This window comes from Caretta caretta, chromosome 1 (genome assembly GCF_965140235.1).
Source record: "Caretta caretta isolate rCarCar2 chromosome 1, rCarCar1.hap1, whole genome shotgun sequence".
Lineage (NCBI taxonomy): Eukaryota > Metazoa > Chordata > Testudines > Cheloniidae > Caretta > Caretta caretta.
Genome location: NC_134206.1, coordinates 270,305,868 through 270,318,609, shown reverse-complemented (window position 1 = coordinate 270,318,609; position 12,742 = coordinate 270,305,868). Strand labels below are relative to the sequence as shown.

The 12,742-nt window shown below is 40.4% G+C and overlaps 2 protein-coding genes across 7 annotated transcripts in view; one reads left to right on the top strand and one right to left on the bottom strand.

The window, feature by feature from the left end:
- The first annotated feature begins 2,508 nt into the window (after positions 1-2,508).
- On the top strand, positions 2,509-4,744 carry SNRPF (small nuclear ribonucleoprotein polypeptide F). The gene is made up of 4 exons (XM_048835540.2): positions 2,509-2,641; positions 2,815-2,940; positions 3,738-3,802; positions 4,638-4,744. Exons 1-4 carry the CDS (start codon positions 2,639-2,641, stop codon positions 4,702-4,704), a joined length of 261 nt encoding a protein of 86 aa, XP_048691497.2. The 5' UTR covers positions 2,509-2,638; the 3' UTR covers positions 4,705-4,744.
- CCDC38 (coiled-coil domain containing 38) overlaps positions 3,397-12,742 on the bottom strand; it is a 46,166-nt gene continuing 36,820 nt past the window's right edge. For all 6 annotated transcript variants that reach the window (XM_075124273.1, XM_048835523.2, XM_048835520.2 and 3 more), the window contains 2 exons: positions 8,153-8,246; positions 3,397-5,599 (listed from right to left, as the gene is read on the bottom strand). In XM_075124273.1, coding sequence (XP_074980374.1) covers positions 5,489-5,599; positions 8,153-8,246 — 205 coding nt within the window. In that variant the 3' untranslated portion in view covers positions 3,397-5,488. The remainder of the gene's footprint in view (positions 5,600-8,152; positions 8,247-12,742) is intronic.

Genomic DNA, 12,742 nt, shown 5'->3' with positions numbered 1-12,742 from the left:
GTCCTTCACCAAAGGCTCTTAAGCAAAGTAAGCTATCATGGGATAAGAGGGAAGGTTCTCTCAGTGATTGGTAACTGGTTAAAAGATAGGAAACGAAGGGCAGGAATAAATGATCAGTTTTCAGAATGGAGAGAGGTAAATAGTGGTGTCCCCCAGGGGTCTGTACAGGGACCAGTCCTATTCAACATATTCATAAATGATCTAGAAAAAGGGGTAAACAGTGAGGTGGCAAAATTTGCAGATGATACAAAACTGCTCAAGATAGTTAAGAAAGTGTTATTTACTCCTTCTCATTACACCAGTCCTAGGGGCCACCAAATGAAATTAATAGGCAGCAGGTTTAAAACAAACAAAAGGAAGTATTTTTTCACACAACACACAGTCAACCTGTGGAACTCCTTGTCAGAGGACGTTGTGAAGGCCAAGACTACAACAGGGTTCAAAAAAGAACTAGATAAATTCATGGAGGACAGGTCCATCAATGGCTATTAACCAGGATGAGCAGGGATGGTGTCCCTAATCTCTGCAGTTTCCACGGTATACATCTGATGAAGTGAGCTGTAGCTCACGAAAGCTCATGCTCAAATAAATTGGTTAGTCTCTAAGGTGCTACAAGTACTCCTTTTCTTTTTGCGAATACAGACTAACACGGCTGTTACTCTGAAACCATCCCTAATCTCTGTTTGCCGGAAGCTGGGAGTGGGCGGTGGGGGATGGATCACTTGATGTTGCCTGTTCTGTTTGTTTCCTCTGGGGCACCTGGAGTTGGCCACTGTGGGAGGACAGGATGCTGGGCATGACGGACCTTTGGTCTGACCCAGGATGGCCGTTCTTAGTTTGATTTCTGTGGCCTCAGAGAAGGGCACATGATTTGGTCCAGTAATAATTCAATCAGAGATAGTACTATTTCTTTGAACAGTATGGAGACAGAAGGAATTTGCCAATGATTTGGGGGGATATAAATACGTAGAGGAGTGGACACTGCTTGGAAGTATAGTTGTTCATTGAATATATTAAGCATTAAGCAGAAAAAATAAAATCATACTTACTGTGTACAGTAGCCTCAGTCTCAAAAGGACCTATATATATTGGGGCAAGTTCTTGTCTGATCAACTGCTATGAGACTGTGATGCTAACACACGGATTACTAAATGTTACAAAGACAATATTTATTAGGGCTTAAGGGAGTTAGGAGTTATAACTACAGCAACACAGCTAAAATTCATTAAGTGTAAGCAAGCCAGGAAGGGCATTTTGGGCATTCTAGTGCCAAGAGAAATAGTAGCAGTTCTACTGCTTGAGGTTTAAAACTATACTGCAGCTTCCAATCCTGCACTGGCAGGGACATAGACTAGAAGAGCTAAGTATTTTTTTCCAGTTTTAGTTTTGATAATTCCATGTCCATATTAATTAAAATATCCTACTGTATACATTACTCTTCTGAAAAGAAATCCAGTTCACTACGCTTTGCTCCACCTCAACATATTGCAAGAAACATGGAACTGGAAAAAGCTGGCTTTACATGAAAAGAGAGTATAACAGCGTTTCTTACCAAAAAGCTCCACCAGACAGGCCTAATGCAGGTTAAGCACTGCCGCCTTGTGGTTAAATATATACACTCACACGACATTCAATTCTGGGATGAGACTGAATCTAGTTTGCAGATTTCTAACCCTGTTGTTCCCAGGTTATTACAGAGACAATGGGGATGAGGGGAGTATCTTTTACTGCCTAGATCACTTCATCAGTGAGCTGTAGCTCACGAAAGCTCACGCTCAAATAAATTTGTTAGTCTCTAGGGTGCCACAAGTACTCCTGTTCTTTTTAAGTACAGTAGGTGGCAACAACCCCGCTAACTCCAACCCTGCAATGAGCTTTCTTCTTTTTTTATTTAAAAAAAAAACAAAACTTTTTTGCTCTACTTTAGCAGGTTCTTTCTCAGCTCAGGAATGAATTGATCATTTGGAAATATTTTTAGGCGAAACGGTTGAGTAGTTTTCAAAAACGAAGAGAGAGAACTAAGTTCTTCAAGTTTGTGGGGCACTTGGCTGCTCTGGCCACGGGGGAACTGGAGAAATAATGGGGCACGGAAAAGCCTATGAATTAAATAATCAAATGCACTGCACGGAGCAGTCACTGGGCCAGGCCACGGGAAGTAGCTGCAGGCAAAGGCCCGGACCCTGCAATGGGCTCCACGTGCTTTGGCTCCCCCCGGGCCTTGGGGACAGTCTGTCTCCCGCCACCGCCATCATAAAACCGCTAAGAAAGCGCAGATTCAAATTCCAGCCCCCGCACACGCACACAGAGGACTACGGTACGGAACCAACGGCCACAGGTCGCCGCTACCGCACGGGAAGGGGCGTGGCCATTCACGCTTCAGTCTCCGCGAAGAACCGCGTCGCCCGCCAACTCGGTCCCGCCACTCAGCGCCCGGCTTTGCCGTTCGCGCGCCAGCCTCCCCCTGCCCAATGGGACTCAGGCTTCCGTGGGCGGGGAAAAGGCGAAAGGTCAGGGCGCCCTCCCGGAAGTGGAGGCGCGGGCGTCACTTCCTGCCTTTCTCTTAGACTCCCGCGGGTGCACGTGCGGCCCTGCGAGTAATTTTTGTTTTTACCGCTGCCTTGCGCCAGGCCGCGTTACCATGGTGAGGGGGGCGCCGCCGCCGCGACGGGGAGGGGTTGGGGGGGTGGCGGCGACGGGGGCGCCCTGGGGCGGAGGAGGGGCGGGGCGGTAGGTAACGGGGTGGGGTGGGGGGGTCCGTGCGGGATCCGGGCCGCTCGCCCTGACCCCGCTGGTGTGGTGACTTGTGCCCCGCAGAGCTTGCCCCTGAACCCCAAGCCCTTCCTGAACGGGCTGACGGGGAAGCCGGTGATGGTGAAGCTGAAGTGGGGGATGGAGTACAAGGGCTACCTGGTGTCTGTTGACGGCTACATGAACATGCAGGTCAGTGGGAGCCGGGACGCGGCGGCCCCGGGGAGGCCCCAAGGGCTGTGGGAGATCCGCTCCCCTAGGGCAGCCTGGGCTGTTCAGGAGGGACGGGGGGCCCCAGAGCTGGAGGGGGCTGGGTCAAAGCTGGGTGCGTGTCAGGGCTCAGAGGGGCCCAGAGGTGGGTGGTGTGTGCGTCTGTCTGTGTATCACGGTGGTTCAGAGGGGATGGCGGGTCCCACAGGTGCGGGCGGGTCAGGATTATTCAGGGGAGTGACTTGATTCAGGATATCAAATAAGTCATCTGACAGGTAGGTAGGGAGCCCACTGCTCCTGTTCTGCTTAGCCCTGTGAGGAGCTACCCACTCCTGCAGTGCAGGGCAGCGCAGCAGCAGCCTTGTCCAAGATGAAGGTATGATTGGATTGAGAATTTATGAAAAGGGCTATACAAGAACTGATAAGTAGTAGCAGTAATTACTTCTTTGAAGCCTGATGGCAAACATATGTTTTAATTTCCTCAAAAGTACACTTACAGGAAGTTTAGTTTGTAGACTAGTTCTAAAGCAATAGGCAATACTTGGCTATATATTACATACTTCTGGTCACATTTCTAAATGAAAAGCAAAACATAATAAGCTACATGCATAATAAAATGAAGTGTTCTAATGAGGTACAAGTTACTATTGAACAGACCCAGTCTCCAAAAGGGCCCATTAACCCTTGTAGAATGACTTTAGCCTTACAATAGTTTACTACTTGCTGGCTGAGAATTTTTTTCAAACAATTGTGCTAATATTTTCTTTCTTTTCTAAAAGCTTGCAAACACAGAAGAATACATAGATGGTGCATTGTCAGGACACCTTGGTGAAGTTTTGATAAGGTAATTATCAAATTGGAGTATTTTGTAAATTACATAGTAGACATATTACATTTGTAGATGGACATAACTGTTCAACTCCTAATACTCAACCTAAAGCAATCTGAAAATGTGCAATGTTAAAGACATTAACAAAGCGTTGTCAGGGACTGTTTAGCATAGAAATAGATATTACAATTAAAGGATTACACTAAAAAACTATATTATCGGGGGTGGGGGAAGTAACACTAAAACTCACAAATGTTTCATAATTTCTCCTTTTGTAATGATGTCTTTCATTGGTTCTCTGGGTTCTTGTTGGATATTTATAAGAATCTTTTGTCACTAGCTGAGGAAAATCTCACTACTAATATCAGGAAGTTAAATAGGCACTGAACAGTTTCACAGCAATCAGCAGGTGGCAGAGACTCCAGAGTGCGTGTGTGGCAGGGAGGAATTTCAACAGAGTACTAATAAACTATTACATATGTATTAAGGCCCGGCTCCTGCAAACACTCTTGTGCTTGAAGTTAAGCATGAGCATAAGTTTATAGGCTCTGGGCCTAAAAATAAATTAGCTTAATGTACAATGAATCTGTCATTCTTTAAATAACTTATTTTCTCTGTTATAATGGACAGTTACAAAATGAACCATCTGGAAAGCTCTTGGACTGTGGGATCACAATCAACATATGTTAATAGGTTGGCCTGCTAAACTTGATATTTGGAGGGTTTTTTAAGTAGCTGGTCCAAGTTCAATTTGGAAAACACATAACTTAGTTAAAAGCTAGTGTTCATCTGGGGAAAGCCAGAACAATAACATCTTTAAAATTAAGAGAACTTCTGGTTCTGTTTACAGATGTAACAATGTCCTGTACATAAGAGGAGTAGAAGAAGAAGAAGAAGATGGAGAAATGAGAGAATAAGTTTGTATATTTCTGGAAAATAAAGATCAGTTTTTCACAACTTTTGTTAAGGAGTCTGAAGTTTTACTGTACAAATTTATATAAAATTTGTTACTTTTTGTTTAGTGTATTCTCGTATGGACGGAAACTTTTAACTGTATAAAACCATCTAATTTAAAGTCAAACTTTTTAAAGGTTGTTGCAAGATTAATGCTAGAGGAAATCTTTCAGTCTGAAATAGAAATAAGATTACATAGCTGATAGGATGAAATGACATTTTAAAATACTAATATGTGTACTACTTTTATTTTATTCTTAAAGGTGAACTCTTGCATCTAAGTGGCTTCCCATGGTAAATTTTATTTTTAAAGTTGTGCATATCAACTGGATCGTGATATATCACTTTATGTAGCAACGGGTGTCCTATCTCTTTCGTTGCACTGCAGTCATATTATAGAGCAGCTCAAAAGTCGGTGAGGATTTTTTTACTGTTGCAAACAGCTTGTCTTTCTAAGCTAACTACACTGGAGTATACTGAAGAAGTTGTGGAAATGGCATTTTTCTCTGTTGATAGTGGTAATAGGTGTTACAGAACAAGCAGTGAAGAGATTCTGGGCTTTTTCACATTAGATATACAAAGTAGGTTTTCTACTTATAGTAAGGATCCCTTAATAACTCCTTTTTGTTAGTAAGTTCTGTTAAACTACAGTACAGAATATTAATTTTTGCTCTAGATGAACTAAGTAGGAAGAAAAAGCTACAGCACTGTAAAACTACCTTTAAGGAGGTACAACTACTTTTAAACTCAAGTGAAAAATAACAAGTCGTCTTGCGTTTTTGTGTTGTTCTCTTTCGGGCACACCTCCTTCCGTCTAATCTCTGGAGGCTGTGAGCGAAATACCAGTTTTCTTCCCATCTGAAATGTTGGAAAAGGAAAATGTTGAACACAAACATTTACGTCTATGGAGACTCATATTTTCTATTAAGCCTATATAGGACTGCATTGTGAAATACTTTCACAGTTCTATATTGGGGGAAGAGTTGCATTATGCCCCAATGATTCCAAGAGTCATTTTTGCCCTGAAATAGTCAAAGCTGCCTGAAGTATGACTGCTCTATTACCTATAGAGAAAATATGGCCTCAGTGGCTGGATGGGTGACACAATGGAGATAATCCTCAGCTGTTGTACATTTGCATAGTTCCATTGAAGTCAATGGAGCTATGGCAATTTACACTAGGTGAGGATCTGTCCCAAGGTCTCTTGCTATGTGTAGGTCTGGCACATCATAGCCTTAGTCTGGTTTATAACGTGCAGATTCTTGCTTAAGAATATAAGTGGACTTTAAAATTTAAAAAGAATAAAACTATGTTAGTTGATTAGTTTATTTAAAAAAAAAAAAGTCCTCAACCCTTGCCTGCGCATCTGGGCTGAAGTTCACAGCTGCTTTGCTGTTATCACCAGCTGAAGACCATGACCCTTCTGAGGCTGTGATGGCACATTACATCTAAGAGTTTAAACCCCTATGGATTTAGTTCAGAAAGGCGAAGTACAAACCAGAACTAAACAGCTGGAGGTGTTAGGGGTGTATGAACAAGAATTAGTAGAGGAGAGAAGGGTGTGTGAATGCACGACTGTCAGAAACTGGAGCACATAAGAGGCTATAAGCACCAGCTACTTGCAGGAATGAGAATCTTGAGTGGCTCAGGGCTGGGATGGCTCCTTCCCATGGCACTAGCATCAGTATGTGGCACTTACTGCCTTCTCTTTGTTGTGGCAGTATGCTGCCTTTTATTCTACCATTTATACATGAGTTAATGAATCATTTCCTAGCCTGGATCCCAGCCTGCGGCTATGGAAAGGCTCCCTTCCCCACTCTGGAAGAAGCACCTCTGATGAAGTGAGCTATAGCTCACGAAAGCTTATGCTCAAATAAACTGGTTAGTCTCTAAGGTGGCACAAGTACTCCTTTTCTTTTTGCGAATACAGACTAACATGGCTGTTACTCTGAAACCTCCCAATTCTAGTTTGTTAGCAGGCCTGACAATACTGCTGTTACCAAGATTAGAGGTAGAGAACAGAGAGAAATTGGAATCTACCACCACCACTTTTCAAAACTTGTATTAATCTACACTCTGCAAAAGACTAAAGACACCCAGCTTTAACAATATTATGTGTGTCTGAAAGTTTTACCTGCTTTTGTTATATGCCACCTAAAACAACTCACTGAAACATTAGAAATTACCTGTTCTTCAGTTTACTCTAATAACTTGCACTGCTTCTGGCACAGTCAATCAATTAAGACTGGAGCTTACAAACAAATATATGAATCATTTTACTTGTGGGTGTTACCCATGTACACGAGCATTTGCAGTACCTTAGCTTGCTCCGTGAAACTCATTTTTCAAAATAGAAAAACATGCATAAGTAGAGCACTCACAGCTATTTCACCTGCCTAATTTGAAAAACAAGACTATGCTTCAAATTGTGTGTCTCTGAGGTTGAGATAAAATCAGACAGACAATCTGGAAACTGCACAAGTTTTTACATATTTATTAATAGAGGGCCACATTAAATTCTCACACAACCCTGACAACATAAAACTGTATAACACAGTGAAAATTAATTACTTATATAATCTTAGATGTGTAATTAGTGTTACTGCATTTACTTCATTATATAATTAAGATGTACCTTAACATATACAGTCAGAGGGAAGAAATAAGGTTGAGGTGATAATGTTCACTCAGTTTTCTGATTTTACCCTGTTTTTTGGCTGTAATTGAACAGTTGCATAATTCATTCTACATTTACAGGCCTACTCAGTTTGAATAATGATGCTAGCAGAATGCAGAGTAGTACTAGCATCCAGAAAATATGAAGCAGATAGTATTGTACATTTTATATATTGTAGTTGAGGCCATGGAAACAGTTCAAGTATGCTCTTGAAATGTGAATTCTCTGCTGATTTCTAACTGCTAATGATGTGACCTCTTAATTAAATAAAAGGACCTTGAACTGGATTATACTTTAAATTTCCCTCAACCAGCTTCAAGTAGTATTTTACTGAAATACTCAATTAGTTACTATTCAAAATAAGGGCTAGATATTTTCAGTTACTCCACTAATTGGTTGCTGGCATATTTTAGTGCTTTATAATTGAGTTTTCACCAAATACTAGTTAGCTCTTATTCTAAAAGGCCTGTCTGATGTCAAATAAGTTATAGTGGATTAATTATTTTTAGTGATCATCTACTACTGCAAATTTTGTAAATTTATTTACTGAATAGACTAATGATCAGTAGTGTTTTATGTTTTAGTCATAACTACATGCAAATTTCTCTCCTGCATAGGAAAAGTAAAGCTAATACTAATATTTAACTTTAAAAGTGCTATAAGGGGACAGGATTTTTCTTAAGAAAAATACACGTGGTCTCAGACTTTTCAGAAAAAATAAACTAAATGCAAACCTTCTTCTTTGGTGCTGCAGTTGCTCTTTTCAGAGAACACTGCAGTCGTTCTTCCTGAAGTTTCATTTCTTGTCTCTTTTTTTCTTCACGTAATCTGCAGTGGCGAAAAATAAAATTTGCTAGTGACTCCTAAGGTATTGATAGGAACAAAAAGGTCTGAAACTTTAACACAAACTCTTTTTGCTTCTTTAAATTTAATTTTGGAGGCAACAAACAGTAGTTTTGAAATAGTAGTTAATTATCTTGGTTCAAGGAAGGTGTTTTCCTGAACTACCAGCAAAATGACTAAGGAGAATGAAGTGGGGCAGGTTTGCAGATTAGAATTTTTAAAAATAATCTGGGATCCTATATAGCTGCTTGTTTTTTTTTACTAGAGTAATATTACTGTTTTAGATGTCACATGGGATGATCTGTTCAGGAATTTGATGGAAGCAAAGTTTATTTCTTATAAAAGAGCATCATGTCTAACTTGCAGAGCAGGGGAGAAGGAAATGGTATCATGATGTTATTTCCACATAAGGCAGTCATTGTCTTTAAATTTTTTGTCCTCTTTAAGACTTTTTTTTAAACCATACTCTTGTACTATGATTACATCAGCTCTCACAAGCTATACGATGTTGGTCCTAATCAGCATTCAGATGGGATACTTCTAAACAACAACTCTATGACATAGAAAGTGTTTTGACAGGACGAGACTCTCCTCTCTCTCCATATAAATCGAACTAATGCCACAGACCGGTGAGAAGCGGTATTGTGCTGCTGGAATTGTTGCTTTTGGAGACAAGTGGTGAGCACCTTCAAATTCTCATGGCACGTTTTTGAAAAACAGAAATTAGCCAAACACTGACCTAGCCAAAGCCGAGCTTGGATAATCACACTGACATTCCAAAAGTAGTGCACTGTTAGATAGTTGCCATATTCTACCCCAGAAATGACTATACATATGTATAACTAATAGGTCCCAAACACTTTAGGAACTATTGCTGAAATCATTTTATCCAGTTCTAGGGTGGAACATGGTAGCAGTTTCACAGTGCACAGTGACATTATTTAGGTTGAACAGGAAGCATATACTAACATATCCTCTTGAAACTGCAAGGTATGTCGGAAGGGGATGGGAAGGCAGTAGGCAGATACAATACAGTTAACCAAATTGGGCTTTGGTCAGAACTAGCTAACTTTCTTTCACATCTTTCATAACGGGGTACAAAATCTTTATCACATGTGCTCAGGTGTGGGGTTTTATGTCTTCTTTGAAAGATGGCACATCCATCCAAAAGTACAATCTGTCCCTTCACATCATGCTGGGGTGTGAATTTAGTAATTACTCAGAATAAAGAATGGCCTTCCAGCTACATTACTGTCCTGTTTTTTTCAGGCATACTTTTTTGATGCTGTATGCTTTATTTATTCTTTTCTGTGGTGGGTGTACAGTAGACTGCAAACTGTAAGTTACCAAATGTACGATATGAGGAAAAAACAAAGAGGCTTTACAAAATTCTGGTCACACTAATGTAGCTAATGCATAAAAAGTTTTGTATACTATTTAAGTAGCTCATATACTGATAAAACCCATAAGGGGGCAGTACAGTATAACTATTCACTATATTAGACATTACATCATAGTGTTAATGCAAAAGTGTCAATTAAAAACAGGATGGTGGCTTTGCAACAATGCAGTGGAATCCTTAATTATTGCTAAAAAAAAAAAAAAAACCCAAACAAACCTAATGAACCCAACTCACTTCACAACAGGCTGCCATGTAGAGAGAATCAAAGCTCAAGCCCCACATTTAGGCTCTGATCCTGCAAACCCCTATTCATGTCCATGAAGAAGTTCTTAAGTTACCAGGAATGGTCAGGCAACCTCTCTCCTCAAAAGAGCAAACCAACTTTTGAAAAAACTGAAACCATTTGAAAAAATTACCACAGTAACAAAATGAGCTACTGGAGGTAAACTACCTGCATTACATCAGATACGTTTGTTCTGAATTTTCATACAAAACTCCTTAAATTTGTAATAATTTTTTGGTGACTAGACATGACTGTCAAGGTTGGAACATAATACGCCTGCCAGGTGTTTTATCTCTGTTTTTGCTGGGTAATTTAACACAAGGACAAAGCATGCTGTAACTGCCTTGACATTTATTTAACTTTGGAATTCAGCTAAAACAGATGCCAGTTTCTTTTCCCAGAAAGCTACTGCTTTATGGCACCTTGTGGAATCACACAATAGCAGTAGCTTTATTAATTGTCATATTATCTATGCTCCCACAACCCAAATCAGTGCAACTGGCACTGCTGTGATCACTGCACGAATACTGTGTCTTGTTTTGGTGTACACATTTAAAGAAGGATGTTGAAAAATTGGAGAGGGTTCAGAGAAGAGCCCTGAGAATGCTTAAAGGATTAAAAATCATGCCTTACAGCAATAGACTCAAGGAGCTCAATCTATTTAGCTTAACAAAGAGAAGGTTAAGGGGTGATTTGATTACTTGGTATATGTATCTGAATGGAAAACAAATAGTTAATAATGAGCTCTTCAGTCTAGCAGAGAAAGGTATAACATGATCCAATGGCTGGAAGTGGAAGCTAGACAAATGCAGACTGGAAATAAGATTACATTTTTAACAATGAGAGTAATTTACAATTGGAACAACTTACCAAGGGTCATGGTGGAGTCTCTATCACTGACAATTTTAAAATCAAAATTTGATGTTTTTCTAAAAGATCTGCTCTAGGAATTATTTTGGGGAAGTTCTATGGCTTGTGTTATAGGAGGTCAAACTAGATGATCACAATAGTCCCTTCTGGGCTTGGAATCTATGTGGCTAGTTTCTCAACAAAATGGGACCACTCGTGTGTGTTGGCAGGATCAGCAGGGCCTTAGTCCCTTGCTTTTGTGAAAGTAGTGCAGCAAAGGTAACATGCTCAGCCCCTCTCATCAGGAAAGGAATCTCTGCCTTACAAAGCCAGCTTTCCTGCTGATTCATGGCAAGGAGCATATCTCCTCCGAATCCCTTCCTCTTGTGCTGAGAGGTCTGATGCATGCTAAAGGTAGAAACTGCCACCTTCTTCTACTAGAAGAAAAATTAGTGCACCAGGGACCCTATGGCAGTTTAGAACAAGTCGGAGCTTTGGGACTTGAAGGATGCTTCCAGCTGCAAAGAAAAATCTGTTATTTGGAAAAGCCAAACTTTGTTTTTATGTGTGATGTTTTGAACATGGTTGACATGCCCTAATTTTAAATGAGCTGTTGATGTCCCAGAATAGATATCCAGCACCATGCAGCTGGGGAGTAGCCATATCTCCGCTTTGTTGTTTTTGTAATAGATCAACTAAAAGCAACTCCTAGTCCTGAAACGTTTAAATGTGTCCTTGTTTCAACAGATACATCTGGTGTACTGACAGAAAAGAAAAACCTTTTAGCTACTTGTATTTTTATTGTAATATTCATACAAAATGTCAACTATGATATTCCAATATACCACAGTATAAATATTTAACTCATGATTGAACTTCCCTAACATAAAACAAAAGCATTTTTATTATATAACAAAACAAGTGTAGACCTGTTTCTGCACCAAAAGTAGAAAAAATAATTCCAGAAACGCTTAGAACATAAAAATATAATTGGGGCCTTTTATGAGATCAGTGTTGTATTCAAATTTCTGAGGGTTTTTGTACATTAAACAGTTTCTTTTATGTTTTTTGAAAAACTTGTGTGTGATATCACATTAAATGAACTGTTTTTCTGACCTGTGGTAAACCCAGCTTTGAAATATAGTGACATCCAAAGGAGGAGCATTTGGCAAGATGTTTGCTCCCCTGAGAACTCCAACTCATACTATCTCACTGGCACTATCTCTTTAAAAAAAAGTAACAGGAAAAACAGGAAGAAAAAATTGCCCAATCCATTTGTTTCCATTGGAACATAGCTGTACAAATATAGTACCTCCAGATAACAAATAATAGGCTACTGAGGACCAACCAGACACTCCCATGTACAATAGGGCAAAAAGTTGAACTATAGTGGATTGTTAGTGACTATAACCTGATGGTGTTCCTCTGTCATATTATCACTATAACACATGGGTTAGGGTCTGGCTCCCTACTCCCATTGACCTCATTCCCTGGTTGTTTCTCTCTATTGTTCTAAGACTAGACTGCCCATCAAGTCATACGTTTTTGTCCATTTAATAAAAGTAAAAACATCTCAGTTTGCTAAACCCAATAACCACTGGTTGAGATTAGACACCATACGAGTCCTTCATATCCCATGCTCAGAGGTGCATTAAGGTTTCCGGGGGCCCTGGGCCAGAGCACGTGGGGGGCAAAAATGGAACATGATGATGAGCCCACACTATCCAGCTGGAGCGCACCACTCCCTTCTCCTAATAGCACATGCACGCTCCGCAGGTGCTGACTTTCCAAAGTGCTGGGGGGGGGGGGGGAGAGGGGGTGCATGCATGAGTGAGAGAGAGAGATGTGCATTGCCCCTTTAAGTACGCTGACTGCACTTTAAGTACGTTGCCCTTTTAAGCATGTCAGTTCAGACAGGAAGCAACAGTTTCCAGCAAGCTCCCTCTG

Excerpts from the sequence above, each read along its gene's own strand:
- SNRPF (XM_048835540.2), top strand. Across the intron at positions 2,941-3,737 it reads ACGGCTACATGAACATGCAG|CTTGCAAACACAGAAGAATA; the intron begins GTCAGTGGGAGC and ends CTTTTCTAAAAG. Across the intron at positions 3,803-4,637 it reads CTTGGTGAAGTTTTGATAAG|ATGTAACAATGTCCTGTACA; the intron begins GTAATTATCAAA and ends TTCTGTTTACAG.